General features: G+C 48.6%; 1 protein-coding gene across 2 annotated transcripts in view; it reads left to right on the top strand.

Annotated features, from left to right (window-relative positions):
* CFAP45 (cilia and flagella associated protein 45) overlaps positions 1 to 20,851 on the top strand; it is a 104,344-nt gene that overhangs the window by 48,190 nt on the left and 35,303 nt on the right. For both annotated transcript variants that reach the window (XM_030188204.1, XM_030188205.1), the window contains exons 4-5: positions 3,171 to 3,315; positions 15,141 to 15,311. In XM_030188204.1, coding sequence (XP_030044064.1) covers positions 3,171 to 3,315; positions 15,141 to 15,311 — 316 coding nt within the window. The remainder of the gene's footprint in view (positions 1 to 3,170; positions 3,316 to 15,140; positions 15,312 to 20,851) is intronic.

Genomic DNA, 20,851 nt, shown 5'->3' with positions numbered 1-20,851 from the left:
CCAGGATGGTATTTTTGAACAGCATCCATGCCTGATGTAAATTTTTGACCTTCACAGCTGCTCCTGTTTTTTTTTTTTGGGGGGGGGGGGGGGGGGGTTCACCATTTTTCTCATTTTCTCATTGTTTCCTTTTTGAAAGTTAAATGCTAACGTATTGGACCTTTTTGAAAGTTAAATGCTAACGTATTGGATTTCCTCTCTTTACTGATTTTCTGAACTGGTGATGTGCTGCTCCTGTGCCCATGTGGACAACTGGTCACCAAGTTGAGCCTGGCCAAGTAGGGAAAGATCCAATGTCCAAATGTAAGCAGCTGTATGCTGGGGGACACCTAGCAGGAGTCTAGGTCCCTTCCCTCTTTATTTGTTGCTAACCCCATTCAGCTCTCTATTCCATGGTAGTCCAGCTTTTTTGTAGAGAGGAAAGGTTGGCTGTTTACTACACAGTATTTCCAAAGCTCCAGTATAGGATGTGGATTTCCTAATGAGATCCCATCCTGGAAGATATACATAAGCCCATCAAGGCTTTTCCTGTCGACCATGGAATTCAGACCATGATATTAGCAGAGTGGGACACTCCAGAAGCTGGTCTCTGGGGTGACTGGGCCATAGGTAAGCTGTACCCTTTGTTCTCAGGGGAAAGGGAGAAGGTAGCACAGTCAAAACTGGATGCCTTAGTGACAATGGTGAGCAAGAAGATGACAGTCCTAGTGAAATGTAGCACAACAAAACATACTCCATAGAGAAAACAACACAAAGCAGTGGTAGTCCAGAGAAGGAGCAGACTCGAAGTTCTCCACAAACAAATTTATTGATCATTGACCCAACTTGACCAAGTTTCGGCAGTTATGCCTTCGTCAGGGGCCAATATTTTACCAACAAATACTCCTCCTTCGTAAAAGTAATTGACAGCAATTAATATGTTAAGAGAAATAAAATACATACTCTGCAGCAAAGGTGTCCTGGCCAATGAGGAGGCAGGCGAGTCCTGGGAAGTTTGCACATGTGAAAAGAATCGCCGCTGAGGCTATTGATAGAGTTGAATCATATGAGTGTTGAGCGTTTGAGTGACAATTGTTGCTTTTGTCTTATAGCTTGGCCCTTGAAAGATTGCACTTAAGCCATCAAGGTTACAAGGAGGAAATCATTACTATTTTATTGCAGGTACATAAGAGCTCTACATTTTTTGTTTTAGAGGTGTGTTCATCAGTTTGTGAGTCAGTCTTGCACATTCTGTCCTTTTTGCAAGAGGGTTTCAAAAAAGATTATCAGTTGTATTCCTGAAGATTCAGTTAGCAGCATTGGCCTGTTTCTGGGGATGGCTGGAAGGAGCACCTTTGACTGCTCATCCTGATGTAGCTTGCTCCCTGAAAGGAGTCTTGCACTTGAGCCCTCTAGTATGGGTGGTATTTCTGATATGAAATCTGAATGTAGTTATTTGGGCCCTGGGCCATTTTCCTTTTGAGCAGTTAAAAAAGGCTTTGCTGAGATATCTAACACTCGAGAGAGTTTTTTTTGGTGTCAGTTTGTTCAGTGAAGTAGATTTCTGAGCTGCAAGCACTCTCCTGTTGGAAGCCTACAAGAAAGGCAGTCTAGTAAGTGAAATAAGCCATAAGCCATTCTTGTGCTTTATGGAGGCCATTGTTTCCATCTGGATGGAGCCTTTCTTTCTCCTGAAGGTTGTTTCAGTCTTTCATGTCAGTCAATACTGGCATTGCCATCCTTCCAGTGGGAAGATTCAGGAGAGGATTTTCATTTACTCTGCTGTCTGAACGTTCAAAGAATTTTCATGTGGTTCTTGGAGGTAACCAATGAATTTTGAAAGTCTGGTGGTATATCCTAAAAGCATGAACAACCAAAGAAAGAAGCAACTTCCAAGGTCACTACTGCAGGCTGATTTAAGGATGCTTTGTCTTGGCTTATATTTAGCAGGGTTGAGTTCCACCCTCAAGGTGCTAAAGGCTTATTTGGCTATTGGAAGCTTCGTGGATAGAGTTGTGGTTGATATCTCCAGCAGAGATTTGTCAATCTGCAACATGCTTCGCCTTGCATACTTTTTTCTAAGCACTCTAGACTGGATATCTTCACCAGAGAAGAAGCAGCAGTTGGTTCTGGAGTGCTTAGAGCAGAGGTTTCATAATCTCACCCAGTTTAAGGATTGCTGTGTTTCATCCCATCGGTTCTGGACTGGTCTGGTGAACAATAAGGAAGGTAAAATTTGGTTTTATCTGTTGATTTTCTTTCTGTGAGTCCTACCAAATCAGTTCAGAGTCTTTCCTTGAAGTACTGAGAATGTTATTTGTTGTGCATCCAGGGAAAGGTTATCACAGGAATACTTTAAGGTTCTCTCATGGTTGCTTATTGGTCTATCTTGCTTTGCTACAGAAATACTGAAGAGCAGGTGCAGCACAGTGTCCAGTATATTTTTGTTCTGTGTTTCCATCTGCTGGTTGATGGGCATAACTTTGGTTGTAGTCAGTGGCGTTCCGTGCTTGGGTGACACCTGGGGCGGATCGCTGCTGCGCGCACCCCCCCCCCCCCCCCGGGTGCAGTGCAACACAGCGCCCCCCCAGCGTGGCACGGCACCCCCCCCCGGCGTGGTCCCCCCGGCGCAGCGCCTCTCACTCCCCCCCCCATCCGACAGTCCCCACCTGCCTATGTGCACCCGGCACCTCAAATCTGCAGCGCTGCTGACTGTAAAAGAAGAAAACCGTCTCGTCGTTGGCCCTTCACTCACTGAGTTCCGCCCTCTGATGTAACTTCCTATTTCCTCGAGGGCGGGACACAGTGAGTGAAGGGCCAATGACGAGATGGTTTTCTTCTTTTACAGTCAGCAGCGCTGCAGATTCGAGGTGCCGGCTGCACATAGGCAGGTGGGGACTGTCGGATGGGGGGGAGTGAGAGGCGCTGCGCCGGGGGGTCCACGCCAGGGGGGGTGCCGTGCCACACCGGGGGGGGGTGGATGGAGCACCCCCCACCCGTTGACAACCGGGGCGGACCACCCCCACCACCCCGCCCTTGCTACGCCACTGGTTGTATGGTAGGACAAAAGGAAAGAAAATTAGCAGGTAAGACCAAATTATATTTTTTTCAGCCTGAATGACATAAGAAAACTTTGGTTTTAACTTTTCTCTATCCTGCTTTGATCACTCAGTGTTTGCAATTCTTGACAGTGTGCCATCAGATGACCCTTCTGGAGAGTCTCTAATCATGAGTCCCATGGATTTCAAACGGATCAAATCTGCATCCCAGTTCCTGACGAAGGAAGAGCGAGAGGCAGCTCGCCAGACCCTTAATGAACAGAAGACAGCCTTCTTGGTAGGAAACCTATTTCTCTTCTTGGGAGTGAGACTGACCAATACTGGGAGAGGGGGTGCATTTTTGAGCAAGGCAGATAGTTTGAAATCCTTTGTATCCATGGCCCTTCAAGCTAAATGAAGCTAATTTGCATCTGCAAGGTCTGTGTATATTTTTTTTCTCCGAGGACAAGCAGGCTGCTTGTTCTCACGACTGGGTTGACGTCCGCGGCAGCCCCCACCAACCGGAAAAAGCTTCGCGGGACGGTCGGCACGCAGGGCACGCCCACCGCGCATGCGCGGCCGTCTTCCCGCCCGTGCGCGACCGCTCCCGCCAGTTACTTTTTTTCCGCGACTGAGAGAGTCGTGTTTTTGCAACTCTCTCGTTTCAGCCGCCGGAATTTTCGACCGCGTTTACGCGGGTCGTCGCTCTTGGCCGTTTCGGCCTCTTCTTCGTTTCGTTTTGGTATCCAAAAAAAAAAAAAAAAAAAAAAAAAAAGAATTTTGCGCGTGTGGAGCACGCGCTCCTCCCTTTTCCCTCGCTTTCTAGCGGGGACGCCTCGTTGCGGCCTAGTGGCCGCTCGGTCGGTTTCAATTTTCGTGGTGTGATTTTAGCCACCATTGCCGACTTTGACTTCGCCGACGCGATTTTTCCGTCGATGTCCTCGAAGGTCCCGAGTGGATTTAAAAAGTGTGGTCGCTGCGGCCGGCCGATCTCGCAGACCGACACCCACGCTTGGTGCCTCCAGTGCCTCGGGCCGGAGCACAATCTCAAGTCGTGTGCTTTGTGTCTCGGTCTCCGGAAACGGACTCAGGTTGCGAGGCAAGTTCTGCGGGACCGTCTTTTTGGAACTTGCGCCGGCCCCTCGACGTCGACCTCGACGGCATCGGTATCGAAGGCCGGTTCTTCGGTACCGGTATCGATGCCCGAGACATCGGCACCGATGGCAGCGACCCCAGGAGAACAGGTCCCGTCGGCCCGCCGGTCCGCCGGCGAGAGTGGGGTAGAGAGACCGCGTGGGCAGTCGGCCCCGGTCACTCCCTCAACTCGTGAGCCACGGGACCGAACCCTGTCGGACCCGGTACCTCGAGACCGAGGGGGATCGACCTCCTCCTCCTCCATGCCCTCCGGCACCGGTGACGTGCACCGGAAGAAGGACAAGAAGCGCCGTCACCGGGAGCCCTCGGTGCCTGAAGAGGAGTCGACGCCGAAGCGTCATCACAGAGAGGAGAGATCTCCGTCGGTGGTGGAGGTACCGACGCGTCGGGGTTCCGGCACCTCGGTGCCGTCTCCTGGCCCCCAGCAGCTTCTGGCACCGACACCCTTACCGGCCCCACCGCCTTTCTCGGCAGCGGGCCTGGACGAGTGCCTCAGAGCCATCCTTCCGGGGCTCCTGGAAGGGCTGATGCGCCAGGCTGTGCCGGCGCCGGGGGTGCTTGCGCCCTCGGCGCCGATGACTGTGGCGCCGGCGAGCTCTAGCCCGGCGCCGGGGCAGTCGACACCGCCGCCGCTTGCGGTGCCGGTCTCGACAGCCACGCAGGTGGAGTCCCCGTCGACGTCGATGGAGGGAGCTCCGTCCCCGCCGGCGCGGGAGTCCACCGCTCGACGACACCGAGGCCTCGGTGCCTCGACGTCGAGCCGGGCCCGGTACCGGACTCAGCTACATGAGCTAATGTCCGATACCGAGGATGAGGACTCGTGGGGGGAAGAGGAGGACCCGAGATATTTCTCCTCAGAGGAGTCTACGGGCCTTCCCTCGGACCCCACGCCGTCACCGGAGAGGAAGCTCTCACCTCCTGAGAGTCTCTCCTTTGCCTCCTTTGTGCGGGATATGTCTATAAGCATTCCCTTTCCCGTGGTCTCTGTGGAAGAGCCGAGGGCCGAGATGCTCGAGGTCCTCGACTATCCATCACCACCTAGAGAGTCCTCCACGGTACCGCTGCACAATGTCCTGAAGGAGACGCTGCTCCGGAACTGGGTGCGACCATTAACTAATCCCACCATTCCCAAGAAAGCAGAGTCCCAGTACAGGATCCACTCTGACCCAGAGCTCATGCGGCCCCAGTTGCCCCATGACTCAGCGGTCGTGGATTCTGCTCTCAAGAGGGCACGGAGTTCGAGGGATACCGCCTCGGCGCCCCCGGGGCGGGAGTCTCGCACTCTGGACTCATTTGGGAGGAAGGCCTACCAGTCCTCCATGCTCGTGACCCGCATCCAATCTTACCTGCTCTATATGAGCATCCACATGCGGACCAATGTGCAACAGCTGGCGGACCTGGTCGATAAGCTCCCGCCGGAGCAGTCCAGGCCTTATCAGGAGGTGGTCAGGCAGCTGAAGGCGTGCAGAAAGTTCCTGTCCAGGGGGATTTTTGACACCTGTGACGTGGCATCTCGTGCTGCGGCCCAAGGTATAGTGATGCGCAGGCTCTCATGGCTGCGTGCCTCTGACCTGGACAACCGCACCCAGCAGAGACTGGCTGACGTCCCTTGCCGGGGGGATAACATTTTCGGTGAGAAGGTCGAGCAGATGGTGGACCAACTGCATCAGCGGGAAACCGCTCTCGACAAGCTCTCCCACCGGGCGCCTTCAGCACCCGCCCCCACGGGTGGGCGTTTTTCCCGGGCACGGCAGGCTGCACCCTATTCTTTTGCAAAGCGTAGGTACAACCAGCCGGCCCGAAGGCCTCGTCAGGCACAGGGACAGCCCCAGCGCGCTCGTTCTCGTCAACAGCGTGCGCCTAAGCAGCCCCCTGCGCCTCCACAGCAAAAGCCGGGGACGGGCTTTTGACTGGATCCACGGGAACATAGCCGCCCTACAAGTGTCCGTACCGGACGATCTGCCGGTCGGAGGGAGGTTAAAATTTTTTCACCAAAGGTGGCCTCTCATAACCTCCGACCAGTGGGTTCTCCAAATAGTGCGGTGCGGATACGCCCTGAATTTGGCCTCCCTGCCTCCAAATTGTCCTCCAGGAGCTCAGTCTTTCAGCTCCCATCACAAGCAGGTACTTGCAGAGGAACTCTCCGCCCTTCTCAGCGCCAATGCGGTCGAGCCCGTACCACCCGGGCAGGAAGGGCAGGGATTCTATTCCAGGTACTTCCTTGTGGAAAAGAAAACAGGGGGGATGCGTCCCATCCTAGACCTGAGAGGCCTGAACAAATTCCTGGTCAAAGAAAAGTTCAGGATGCTTTCCTTGGGCACCCTTCTGCCAATGATTCAGAAAAACGATTGGCTATGTTCCCTGGATTTAAAGGACGCATACACTCACATCCCGATACTGCCAGCTCACAGACAGTATCTCAGATTCCGCCTGGGCGCACGGCACTTTCAGTATTGTGTGCTGCCCTTTGGGCTCGCCTCTGCCCCACGAGTGTTTACAAAGTGCCTCGTGGTGGTAGCGGCCTACCTACGCAAGCTGGGAGTGCACGTGTTCCCATATCTCGACGATTGGCTGGTCAAGAACACCTCGGAGGCAGGAGCCCTCCGGTCCATGCAGTGCACTATTCAACTTCTGGAGCTGCTGGGGTTTGTGATAAATTACCCAAAGTCCCATCTCCAGCCAACTCAATCTCTGGAATTCATAGGAGCGCTGCTGAATTCCCAGACAGCTCAGGCCTACCTTCCCGAAGCGAGGGCCACCAATCTCTTGGCCCTGGCTTCGCAGACCAGAGCGTCTCAGCAGATCACAGCTCGGCGGATGTTGAGACTTCTGGGTCATATGGCCTCCACAGTTCATGTGACTCCCATGGCTCGTCTTCACATGAGATCTGCTCAATGGACCCTAGCTTCCCAGTGGTTCCAAGCCACCGGGAATCTAGAAGATGTCATCCGCCTCTCCACCAGTTGTCGCACTTCACTGCTCTGGTGGACCATCCGGACCAATTTGACCCTGGGACGTCCATTCCAAATTCCGCAGCCCACGAAAGTGCTGACGACGGATGCATCTCGCCTGGGGTGGGGAGCCCATGTCGATGGGCTCCACACTCAGGGTCTGTGGTCCCTCCAGGAAAAGGATCTGCAGATCAACCTCCTGGAGCTCCGAGCGATCTGGAACGCACTGAAGGCTTTCAGAGATCGGCTGTCCTGTCAAATTATCCAAATTCGGACAGACAATCAGGTTGCAATGTATTACGTCAACAAGCAGGGGGGCACCGGATCTCGCCCCCTGTGCCAGGAGGCCGTCGGGATGTGGCGTTGGGCGTGTCGGTTCGGCATGCTCCTCCAAGCCACATACCTGGCAGGCGTAAACAACAGTCTGGCCGACAGACTGAGCAGAGTCATGCAACCGCACGAGTGGTCGCTCCATGCCAGAGTGGTACGCAAGATCTTCCGAGCGTGGGGCACCCCCTCGGTGGACCTTTTCGCCTCTCAGACCAACCACAAGCTGCCTCTGTTCTGTTCCAGACTTCAGGCACACGGCAGGCTAGCGTCGGATGCCTTTCTCCTCCATTGGGGGACCGGCCTCCTGTATGCTTATCCTCCCATACCTTTGGTGGGGAAGACCTTACTGAAGCTCAAGCAAGACCGCGGCACCATGATTCTGATAGCGCCCTTTTGGCCCCGTCAGATCTGGTTCCCTCTTCTTCTGGAGTTGTCCTCCGAAGAACCGTGGAGATTGGAGTGTTTTCCGACTCTCATTTCGCAGAACGACGGAGCGTTGCTGCACCCCAACCTTCAGTCTCTGGCTCTCACGGCCTGGATGTTGAGGGCGTAGACTTCACTGCGTTGGGTCTGTCTGAGGGTGTCTCCCGGGTCTTGCTTGCCTCTAGGAAGGATTCCACTAAAAAGAGTTACTTTTTCAAGTGGAGGAGGTTTGTCGTGTGGTGTGAGAGCATGGCCCTAGAACCTCGTTCTTGCCCTGCACAGAACCTGCTTGAATACCTTCTGCACTTATCAGAGTCTGGCCTCAAGACCAACTCAGTAAGGAATCACCTTAGTGCGATTAGTGCTTACCATTATCGTGTGGAAGGTAAAGCCATCTCTGGAGAGCCTTTAGTCGTTCGATTCATGAGAGGCTTGCTTTTGTCAAAGCCCCCTATCAAGCCTCCTACTGTGTCATGGGATCTCAACGTCGTCCTCACCCAGCTGATGAAACCTCCTTTTGAGCCACTGAATACCTGCCATCTGAAGTACTTGACCTGGAAGGTCATTTTCTTGGTGGCAGTTACTTCAGCTCGTAGGGTCAGTGAGCTTCAAGCCCTAGTAGCTCATGCTCCATATACTAAATTTCATCACAACAGAGTAGTGCTCCGCACTCACCCAAAGTTCCTGCCGAAGGTGGTGTCGGAGTTCCATCTTAACCAGTCAATTGTCTTGCCAACATTCTTCCCCAGGCCGCATACCCGCCCTGCTGAACGTCAGTTGCACACATTGGACTGCAAGAGAGCATTGGCCTTCTACTTGGAGCGGACACAGCCCAACAGACAGTCCGCCCAATTGTTTATTTCTTTCGACCCTAACAGGCTAGGGGTCGCTGTCGGGAAACGCACCATCTCTAATTGGCTAGCAGATTGCATTTCCTTCACTTACGCCCAGGCTGGGCTGACTCTTGAGGGTCATGTCACGGCTCATAGTGTCAGAGCCATGGCAGCGTCGGTGGCCCACTTGAAGTCAGCCACTATTGAAGAGATCTGCAAGGCTGCGACGTGGTCATCTGTCCACACATTCACATCTCATTACTGCCTCCAGCAGGATACCCGACGCGATAGTCGGTTCGGGCAGTCGGTGCTGCAGAATCTGTTTGGGGTGTAATCCAACTCCACCCTCCAGGACCCGAATTTATTCTGGTCAGGCTGCACTCTCAGTTAGTTGTTCTTCGTAGGTCAATTTCTGTTGTTTCCTCGCCGTTGCGAGGTTCCATTGACCTGGGTTCTTGTTTTGAGTGAGCCTGAGAGCTAGGGATACCCCAGTCGTGAGAACAAGCAGCCTGCTTGTCCTCGGAGAAAGGGTATGATACATACCTGTAGCAGTTGTTCTCCGAGGACAGCAGGCTGATTGTTCTCACCTACCCTCCCTCCTCCCCTTTGGAGTTGTGTTTTATACTTTATTGCTTGTCATTCAACTGGCGGGAGCGGTCGCGCACGGGCGGGAAGACGGCCGCGCATGCGCGGTGGGCGTGCCCTGCGTGCCGACCGTCCCGCGAAGCTTTTTCCGGTTGGTGGGGGCTGCCGCGGACGTCAACCCAGTCGTGAGAACAATCAGCCTGCTGTCCTCGGAGAACAACTGCTACAGGTATGTATCATACCCTTTATTTGGAGTTCTTTTTAGAGACAATGCATCAACAAACCAGTTCCAATGAAGAATTAACCAAACAACCATGTAGAAACTTAATCCGTACAATTTTCCAAAAGGCCTTGGTATGCCCCAACATCTTGTACAGTTACCCACCCACTTCACTCTCTACCACATACCCTCTGTATCCTACCACCATATACTTCCCCTGTTGAATTTACAAAACAGGTGAACAACATTTTCCAAGGGCAAGCAGGATGTGGTATTATAACTGATGGGTGACTCGCTGACAGAGCCCCAATGTGGACATGCTCTCCAGTGTTCTATGTTCTAGAAGCTTTGGAAAGTGGCCTGCCTTGCATGCATTCATCTTCCTGCCTTCTGTTGTTGCATGGGACCAGGTCAATACCAGGAATTGCTTACAAAGGAACTCTCTTCCCTTTTTTAAGGCCAATGCAGTCAAACTTGAGCCACCAGGGTAAAAAGGAAAGGGGTTTTGTTCCACGTATTTCCAGGTCACAAAAAAGACCATCCTAGACTTAAGAGAACTAACTAATTACAGACCTATAGCGTCTATTCTGCTGCTTGTTAAGGTAATAGAGGGTTGGGTGACATAAACTTAGAACTGTATTTAGATAAATTTCAGATACTACATAGATCTCAATCAGGTTTCTGCAAAAGCTTCAGTACGGAGACTGTACTTAGCTCCCTGATCTCTCTGGATCAGAAGTTGCTGAGTCAGATCTCTCTCGTTGTTCAATTTGACTTGTCCAGCGCTTTTGACCTAGTTGATCATGGGATCTTATTGCTTCTCATACTTTCTTGGGATCTAAGGTGCTGTTTTCTCATGGATCCAAGGTTTCTTAAATAAATCTTATAGAGTAAGAATGCATGGTGAACTGTCTGACTCATGAAGCTCTGTTTGTGGGGTGCCTCAGGGCTCCCCCCTTTCACCATCACAGTTTAATATCCTAATGCTGTTTTTAGCCAATCAACTTGACCATCTTAAGCTGCAATTTTTTATGCAGACAATATCACTGCTCTCGTACCTTTTACACCAGGTAATTTACATCGTGAGATAAATCTTATTGAATGTCTGTCAGCAGTAGAAGCCTGGGTCCACTCAAACTGTGTAAAAATAAAACAAAGTTTCTATTTGTGGGCCCATTGGCTTTTATAAGTGATAACCCTGCTATCAAAATAGGCAGCTGTATGTTAAAGTTAGATTCTGTCTCTCGCATTTTGGATGTTGAGGTGGATTCTCAGTAGACCTTGAGTTCTCAAGTTGGTAAAGCAGTCGGAAACTAATTTCTTCTTTTAAAGAAATTACATGTTATCCGCAAGGTTTTTGATTTTTTTAAAGTCTAAACTACAGAGAGTGCAAAGTGCTGCTATTAGAACAATATTTGCTGCGGATAAGTATGAGCCTACCGTGTTTCCCCGAAAATAAGACACTGTCTTATATTAATTTTTGCCCCCCAAAATGTGCTAGGTCTTATTTTCAGGGGCTGTCTTATTTTTTGGGGAAACATCGGGGTTGGATCGGGGTTGGCCCGCCCGCCCTCCGTTGCTCCCAGAACTAACCTTAAATGCCTCCTTTCACCTTCGCAGCAAGCAGCAGCAGGGCAGGCCACTCCTTCCTTCCGTGTCCCGCCCTCGCCTGACTTAACATTCGCGAGGGCGGGGCACGGAAGGAAGGAGAGGTCTGCCCTGCTGCTACTTGCTGCGAAGGTGAAAGGAGGCGTTTAAGGTTAGTTCCGGGAGTGATGGAGGGTGGGTGGAGGGGGCGGTGACCTCGGGTGGGGGGGGGGCGGCCCGGGGGCGGTCTTGTCCGGCTCTCGGCGGCCCTGCTTTCAAACAAAAATTTGCTAGGTCTTACTTTCGGGGGAGGCCTTATATCTACCAATTCAGGAAAACCTCTACTAGTTCTTATTTTTGGGGGGATGTCTTACTTTCGGGGAAACAGGGTATTACATCTCTATTTCTGCAACTACATTGGTTACCAGTAGAGGCTAGATTACAATTTAAAGTAGTGGTTGTTACTTTTAAAGCTTTTTATGGGGATGTTCCTTTCTATCTGGCTGATCATTTTTTCTTTTTTGAATGATAGGCACTTTAGAGCTATTAGATACCTTTTACTTGTTAGGTTTTCCTTCTGTTCAAAATGTGAAGGCTTCACACCTTCTTAATGTTTCTGTATCATATCAGGCAGCAGCAGTGTGTTGAAATTCTTTGCCTTTTTCTCTTAGACAAATGAGAAATTATAACCCATTCAGAAAGGGGTTGAAGACTTTCCTTTTTAAAAAATATGTTACGGGCTCTTAATTGATCTCTAGATTTTCAGGTTTGTTATGATCCCTGTAAAATGTAATAATGTACTTTTTGTGAAGAATTCTTCATTGTTACCCACACTGAACTTGTTGGTAGTTGCGGGCTTTAAGATTATAATAATGCCAATTTTAATGTTATCTGACCAAACAGAAATTCAGGATGATTTCCCTGGGCATAATTCAGGAATAAGATTGGCTTTGCTCTCTTGACCTCAAGGATGTCTATACCCCATACAGAAACATCCCAGTCACAGGAAGTATCTCAGATTTCTAGTAGGGAAACAACACTAAAAGTACTGTGTACTCTCATTTGGCCTCACATCAAGCAGCATGAGTTCACAAAATGTCTCGCAGTAGTCGCAGTATCACTATGCAGAGTGAGAGTGCATGTGTCTCCACCTGGGTGATAGGCTGGTCAAGAATATATCTCAGAAAAGTGCTCAGGAATCAATAAACAGAACAATTTAGGTGCTGGAGCTGCTAGGATTTTTCATCAATTATCCTAAATCCCACCGAAGCCTGACCCAGTGACTGGAATTCATAATAAAGCTTTCCTTCCAGTCCAGCAAGTAGAGACTTGTTTCTGTGGCCCTTAAGGTACAACAGAGCCAGTAGGGTATCAGCTCAGCAAATATTGAGATTGCTAGGCCATATGGCCTCCGCCCATAGTACACCTCAGTTTGAGGGTGACTCAATGAACCCTATCTTCTAGTGGTCTCAGGCCATAGGTGACCTGCAGGACATCATTATGGTAATGAGATCCCTCCAACAGTCTCTGTCTTGGTGGCTAATCAGCAACAGTTTAGCCAAGGGGCTTACATTTCAAATTCCCTCACACCACAAGATTTTTATGATCAATACATCCAACCTTGGGTGAGAAGCTTATTTAGATGGACTCCACACCTAATGTCAGTGGTCTGTTCAAGAGGCTCAGCATAGGATCAATCTTCTTGAGCTAAGAGCCATTTGGAACACTCTAAAGGCTTTCAGAAATCAGCTACTAAACCAAATTGTTTTGATTCAAACAGACAACCAAGTGGCAATGTTCTGTTAATCATCCTGTGTCAGGAAGTGGCTGTGAGCCATCTCTGAGGGGATAGTTCTCAGAGCCACTTATCTGGTAGGACAGAACAACTATCTGGCAGACAGCAGACAGACTGAGCCAGGTCATATAGCATGTGAGTTTTCACTCAACACGGGTGCACTGCCTCACTAGATCTTTTCACCACTCACCTCAAAACCAAAAACCCTCAGTTCTGCTCCAGAATAGGATCACATGGTAGCCTAGCCTTGGATACCTTTCTCCTCAGTTGGGGGAAGGGCCTTCTCTATTCATGTCCTCATATTTATTCACTTATTCAGGTCCATGTACAATACTGTTCTTCAAATTCATATCAGAATGGTTTACAGGAAATGTTAATCATCGTAGACAAGGCAAATAAAAACAATTGGGTGAATTTTCAAAGTGATATAACTGGCCATTCTGGCTGCTGGTCGGTTAAATTGCCTGTTTGGGGCTATCCAGTCATTTACAGCAGCAATTAACTGGTTAATGTTGCTCAAAATGACCGGTTAGTACCTATGTCAAAACTGGCTATTTTGGGGCATTCTGGGGGGCAGAGTCAGCACTTGGTCGGTTAAATGCTGATATCCTGCACTTAACCGGTCAAGGTCACCACATAGATAGGACCGTATAAAAATCAGCCCTATCTTTATATGGTGCCCCTTAGCCGATTAAGTGCTGAATGTCATGCTTAACTGGCTATGATCTAGCTGGCTTCATAACTCTGGAAATTCAATGCTGGAGCCTGGACATGGCCTAGCATTTAATTTCCAGGCATAAGACTGACCGGCGGTAAGCAAAACACTGAGCGCCGCCAGTTGAATATCAACCCCTAGGTATATAAGTGCAGGTAGCCAACACTTGCCCAGTCATACCCAGATATTCGGTGCTGGTGCCCGGACATGGCCTGACATTAAATATCCGGGTCTAATTTAGAAAATCACTGACTGCTGCCGGATAAATATTGATTGAATATTTTTTTTTATCAGAGCATTTTGAAAACCTTGTAGAATGTTTTGGCCTTTGATGTTATTTGGATTGTCAGTGCTATGGCACCTAAACAGTCAGAATTGAGGTCTTTTTCTCTATTTCTTCACAGTTATCCAGACAATTATTTAGATACTTTTTGAAAGCTTGAGTTTTTTTGAGAAACCTTTATAAAATGTCCCACCTGAAAGCTCCCACTGTTCCATGGCAGGAGTAATCTTGTGCATGCAGTTACTAGTAGAAATTGCCTCTGCTTTACCCATTTTTTTGCCCCTAGGAATGCCTATGTGCATATCACATAAAGGCAGGCACTGTGTTTGCTGAGCATCTACTTTAATGCATGTGTGTGCTGGGCCAATTTTATAAGTGCTTATTTGAGTGTGTAAATTCGGCTCTATGTGTTCAAGTTGCTTATTAAATTACCCTAATCATTTCTAAGAGAGCCTTTGATTGGGGGAGGGGGGGTGGCAATGTCTCCAAATGGGTTAGTTTTGCACACACCATGTGGAGTATGATCTCAGTCTCTCAAATTTACTGCTAATGCTCACCGTAAAGCTTGCACTGTGCCAAAATGACCTTCCCTCTGGACTTCGTAAGATGTATCATGTATAGGCAACTTATCCTGGTGCATTTGGAAATTCTTTTTGATCAGGCCTTTGGCACCCAAAAGAATTTCTATGGGCCCGGATATTCAATGCAGTCCATTTCTGGTGACCGTCATTGAATAGCCGGTTTATTTATTTGGATTTATTTACCGCCTTTTTGAAGGAGTTCACTCAAGGCGGTGTATAGTAAGTGGCCAGTTCAAGCATAACCGCCAAGCCGATTATTCAGCGCTGGCCAGTTAAGTTTGAACTGTCCTAAGATAGACCTGATATTCACATAGCCAAATATGGCTGCCAACCAGGTATCTCGTGCCATGTGACCAACTATCCGCTAACCGCAAATTTTCAGCAGGTCATGGCTAGCCATGTCTCATTGAAAATTCTCAGATAGCCACTTATGGGGCATTTAACTGGCCAGCTGCCAATCATGGCTAGTTAAATGCTGAATATTGGGGAGTGTATCTTTCTGCCACATTTTCTTGATCTTAGACTGCATTTCCTGTAACTTCAGAATCTTCTCCCTCTCCACGTGATTCACAGAATAATCAGTGGAGCCATTAGTATCTTCCCACGATACTTTGGACCTGGACCACATTAGTGAGGAAACTTTCTCAACAGCATTTTCATTCCAGGATGAGATGACCAAGCGCAAGAACTACATGAAACACAAGGAGATGCAGCGGAGAAAGAATGAGAAGCTAAGTGCGCTGGATGAAGAGGCCCAGCAGAGGGCTCAATACCTCCTGCAGCGGGCCAATGCCATGCGCATGGAGCAAGATGAAGAGGTCAAAAAGATCAATGAGGTACGGGGTTACTCTCCAAATGGCTCCTCCTAGTGAGTGCTTCAGCCTTCCTTGATTTATTAAGTTGATATACCGCTTAATACCAACAAGGTTTTAAAGCGGTTTACATAATACTTCAAAGACCTAACATAATTGCACTGACCTTAATGATTCTCGAGGCCTTGCTCCATCCTGTCATGTATTCACTCTTTCCATCATGATTACTTCAGCCTTTTTGCTTTCACCTTTTCCTTTTACAGTACCCGCTGGCCCTTTCTTTCTTGGCATTCATGCACCTCTTATTTTAAGCCTTTCTCTTTCTGTCTCCCACTTGCATTGTTAAAATGATGCAGTGAATATAGTTTTATCTGATCTGAGAAAGGCGATGTTAATCCTAAAAGCTAGTCAAAAAATGTATTACATTAGTCCAATAAAATGGTATCGCCTTGTATCTATATAGGGGTCGATATTCAAAGTGATATAACCAGCCAGAAACAGCTCCTGGCTGATTTATTTATGTATGTATTTGTTACATTTGTACCCCACATTTTCCCATCTCAATGTGGCTTACATATTACCGTGAAGCGATAGCCACCTACGGTAAAGAAACAAATACAGAGTAATGTTATTGTCAATGAAATAGATATGTACAAACACATTAGGGAATCATAAAGAGGGAAGTTATATAAAGTTCATGGTGTTCAATTACAAGTTTAGGTTTCTTTGTATTGCTGGGTTCAGGTACTTAAGCTGGGTCAGTGGGATATGCCTTTTCGAACAGGTTGGTCTTTAGTCATTTCTGGAAGTTGAGGTGGTCGTACGTAGTTTTTATGACTTTTGGGAGTGCATTCCAGAGTTGCATGCTTATATATGAGAAGCTGGATCCATAAATTGATTTGTACTTGAGTCCTTTGCAACTAGAGTGGCGAAGATTTAATTAAGTACGTGATGATCTGGTTGAGTTTCTAGTTGGCAGGTCTATGAGGTCAGACATATATCCAGGGGCATCTCCATAGATAATTTTGTGGACTATAGGTGCAGATTTAAAAAGTAATACATTCTTTGATTGGAAGCCAATGTAATTTTTCACGAAGGGGTTTGGCGCTTTCGAATCGCGATCTTCCAAATACAAGCCTTGCTGCCTTGTTTTGAGCAGTCTGAAGTTTCTTTATAAGATTCTCTTTGCATCCGGCATAAATTCCATTGCAGTAGTCAGCATGGCTTAGGACCATTGATTGTACCAGATTGCAAAATATTGCCCTCGGGAAGAACGGTTTCACTCGTTTAAGTTTCCACATTGAGTGGAACATTTTCTTGATTGTAGAGTTAATTTGGCTCTCAAGTGTAAGGTTCCTGTTAATTGTGACACCGAGGATTTTCAGATTATCTGAAATAGGAAGGGAGTCTGGGGTGATTAGGTCTGTGATACTCTGTACCATACTTTGTGTTATCTCTGTTATCTTTGTACCACACTTTGTGTTACCTCTATGACTCTTTGTACCATACCTTGTAAGCCGCACTAAACCTGCTATCGAGCGGGAAAGAGTGGGGTATCAATGCCATAAATAAATAAATAAATACATTTGTGGGTATGTTTGAATTGTAGCGGGATGAGAGAATGAGGCAGTGTGTTTTTTCTGTATTGAGTTTGAGTTGGAATGCATTTGCCCATGAGTTCAGGGCTAACAGTCATATTTAGCGATACTTAACCGGTTAGTTCCGCTGAAAATGTCCAGTTAGTGCTCAACTCGAAACTGGCTATTTTGGGGGCTTTCCAGGGGCAGAGTCATCACTTGGCTGGTTAAGTAACTTAGAGGGGCATAATTGAACGCGAACGCCCATCTCCATGGGCGTCTATCTCCGAGAACGGGTACGTGAAGGGGCGGGACAAACCGTATTTTTGAAAAAAATGGGCGTCCATCCTTTTTCCGATAATACGGTTTGTGCTAGTCAAATGCATCGGATTTGTGCGGATGTGAGCTGGGCGGTTTCATTTTTCAGCGATAATGGAAACCGAAGGCGCCCAGCTCAAAAATGAGCAAATCCAAGGCATTGTGTCATGGGAGGGGCCAGGATTCATAGTGCACTGGTCCCCCTCACATGCCAGGACACCAACCAGGCACCCTAGGGGGCACTTGTAACAATAAAAAAAAGGTAACTACCTCTGAAGTCCATAGCTCCCTTCCCTTTGGTGCTGAGCCCCCCCAAATCCCCCCCCCAGAACCCACTCCCCACAACTCTACACCATTACCATAGCACTTATGGCTGAAGGGGGGCACCTTTGGGGGCGGTTTGGAGGGCTCCCATTTACCACCACAAGTGTAACAGATAGGGGGGGATGGGCCTGGGTCCGCCTGCTTGAAGTCCACTGCACTTACTGCTCCAGGGACCTGCATACTGCTGTGATGGAGCTGGGTATGACATTTGAGGCTGGCATACAGGCTGTAAAAAAAAGTTTTTAAAGTTGTTTTTTTTTTGGGTGGGAGGGGGTTAGTGACCACTGGGGGAGTCAGGGGTGGTCATTCCCGATTCCCTCCGGTGGTCATCTGGTCATTTAGGGCACTTTTTTGGGACTTGTTTGTGAAAAAAAAGGGTTCAACAAAGGTGACCCAAATTCGCGCTAAAAACGCCTTTCTTTTTCCGATTATCGGCCGAGGATGCCCATCTCTCCTTGGCCAATAAACACGCCCCAGTCCCGCCTTCACCATGCCTCCGACACCCCCCCCCCCCCCCGTCAACTTTGGCCGTTTCCGCAACAGATTGCAGTTGAAGATGCCCAAAATCGGCTTTCGATTATACTGATTTGAGCGCCCACAGGAGAAAGACGCCCATCTCCCGATTTGGGTCGAAATATGGACGTCTTTCTCTTTCGAAAATAAGGCGGATAGTAACATACATAGAGGGGCATAATCGAACACGAACGCCCATCTCCATGGGCGTCTATCTCCGAGGACGGGTATGTGAAGGGGCGGGCTAGACTGTGTTTTCGAAAAAGATGGGCGTCCATATTTTTTTTCGATAATACGGTTTGTGCTGGGCAAATGCATCGGATTTGAGCTGGGCGTTATCGTTTTTCAGCGATAATGGAAACCGAAGGCACCCAGCTCAAAAACGAACAAATCCAAGGCATTTGGTCGTGGGAGGAACTAAGATTCATAGTACACTGGTCCCCCTCACATGCCAGGACACCAACCGGGCACCCTAGGGGGCACTTGTAACAATTAAAAAAAATTAAAATACCTCTGAAGTCCAAAGCTCCCTTCCCTTGGGTGCTGAGCCCCCCAAATCCCCCCCAAAACCCACTACCCACAACTCTACACCATTACCATAGCACTTATGGCTGAAGGGGGGCACCTAGATGTGGGTACAGTGGGTTTTGGGGACGGTTTGGAGGGCTCCCATTTAGCAGCACAAGGGTAACAGGTGGGGGGGGGGGATGGGCCTGGGTCCACCTGCCTGAAGTCCACTGCACCCACTAACAACTGCGCCAGGGACCTGCATACTGCTGTGATGGAGCTGGGTAGGGCATTTGAGGCTGGCATACAGGCTGGAAAAAAAAGTTTTTAAAGTTGTTTTTTTTTGGGTGGGAGGGGGTTAGTGACCACTGGGGGAGTCAGGGGAGGTCATCCTCGATTCCCTCCGGTGGTCATCTGGGCAGTTGGGGCACTTTTTTTGGACTTATTCGTGAAAAAAAAGGGTCCAGAAAAAGTGACCCAAATTCTCGCTTCTGGCGCCCTTCTTTTTTCGATTATCGGCCGATAAACACGCCCCAGTCCCGCCTTCACCACACCTCTGACACGCCCCCATCAACTTTGTCCATTCCCGCGATAGATTGCAGTTGGAGACGCCCAAAATCGGCTTTCGATTATACCAATTTGGGCGCCCACGGGAGAAAAGCGTCCATCTCCCGATTTGGGTCGAAATATGGGCGTCTTTCTCTTTCGAAAATAAGCTGGATAGTAACATAGTAGATGACGGCACAGAAAGACCTGTATGGTCCATCCAGTCTGCCCAACAAGATAATCTCATATGTGCTACTTTATGACCTTGATTTGTATCTGCCATTTTCAGGGCACAGACATAGGCGCCCGATATAAGAGGCTTGGAGAGGCTAAGCCTCCCCCTGCTGCTGCAGAATGGATCAGCTGTGGAGTCCACCTGCTCTGAGGGGATTAAATTGTTGATTTACCTCCATCCTCACAGCAGGAGCTGCAGTGAAAGCCCTCTAGCAGTTGTAGAAATTGGTTTATGGTTTGTTTACCTTACTGCTGGGAAAGCAGGAGGGGGGGGGGGGTTGGCTGGAGGTGTCCTGGGTTGCCAGGGAGATATTTAACAAGGATGACTTCCTGACCTGCACTGAGGACAGATAGCAGCAGAATGGATACTGGGCCAGCATGATCAGAAAATGTCACCAGACAACAAAGGTAGAAAAGATCATTTTATTTTCATTATAGTGTTTGGAATATGTCCACTTTGAGAATCAGGTGCTCAACATTAAAAGTTTATATTTATTTACTTATTTATGGCATTTTATCCCAATTAAACACGAATTAAGGTGTTTTGTGGCTCTACATGAGAATTGTGATGATATGATCCCTTGTTTCATATTGTCGACAGTCTGCATTTTCCGTATGGGTGGTATATTGGTGTATTAGGTTCTGCCCAGTGTAATATTTATGGTACAGTAAGGTTCTGAGTGTGTTTTTGGACAAAGTTGTGCATAGTGTTTTGCAGTTGAGCGATTGTGGTTAGATTATGCTTTGAGCAACCACTTTATTCTTTGACATATGATACATATCTAATATCTAAATTTAATAAAAGGTATTAATTGTGACTTTTATTTTTATTTATTTATTTTTTCTGCGTGTTATCAGACAATTATGGATTTAAGCTCCACCCCTGGGCCCACCCCTAGCCCCCCCAAACAGTTGTGAGCCCTTGGACCACTGCCGAGGAGCGGCAGTGGCAGGCAAAACCACCCCACACCAAAAGCAAGGCAGAACAGACGTACCAGCGAATCCAGGCAAGGTCTCTAGGCCGGTAGCAAGAGAAGCAGTAGTCAGGTCCAGGCAAAGGTTCAAAAGGCAGGACTCTGGGCAAGGACTCACAGACTAACTAGAACCAGGCAGGAATAACAGGCAAGAAACCAGACTGGGCATAAGTGCAGCAAGCACCAACATACCAGGGCCTTAGGCGATGCAAAAGCAACTGCAGAGAGATTCCAAAAGGCTAATTAGCCCAGGCTCAAACAACACAAGTAAACCTGACAGCCTGGAAGATCTGGACCGGACTGAGCAGAAATCTGGAACGGGTGATGGTCCATAGCAGCCACCCGTTCTGGCCACCAGAGGGCGAGGAAAGCACAGACGTAACAACCACCTCCCGCGGGAGGGCATTCCAAGTATCCACCACTCTCTCCGTGAAAAAATACTTCCTGACATTTTTCTTGAGCCTGCCCCCTTTCAATCTCATTTCATGTCCTCTAGTTCTACCACCTTCCCATCTACGGAAAAGGTTCGTTTGCGGATTAATACCTTTCAAATATTTGAACGTCTGTATCA

This window comes from Microcaecilia unicolor, chromosome 14 (genome assembly GCF_901765095.1).
Source record: "Microcaecilia unicolor chromosome 14, aMicUni1.1, whole genome shotgun sequence".
In the NCBI taxonomy this organism is placed as follows: domain Eukaryota; kingdom Metazoa; phylum Chordata; class Amphibia; order Gymnophiona; family Siphonopidae; genus Microcaecilia; species Microcaecilia unicolor.
This window is presented reverse-complemented; position numbering and strand designations above follow the sequence as displayed.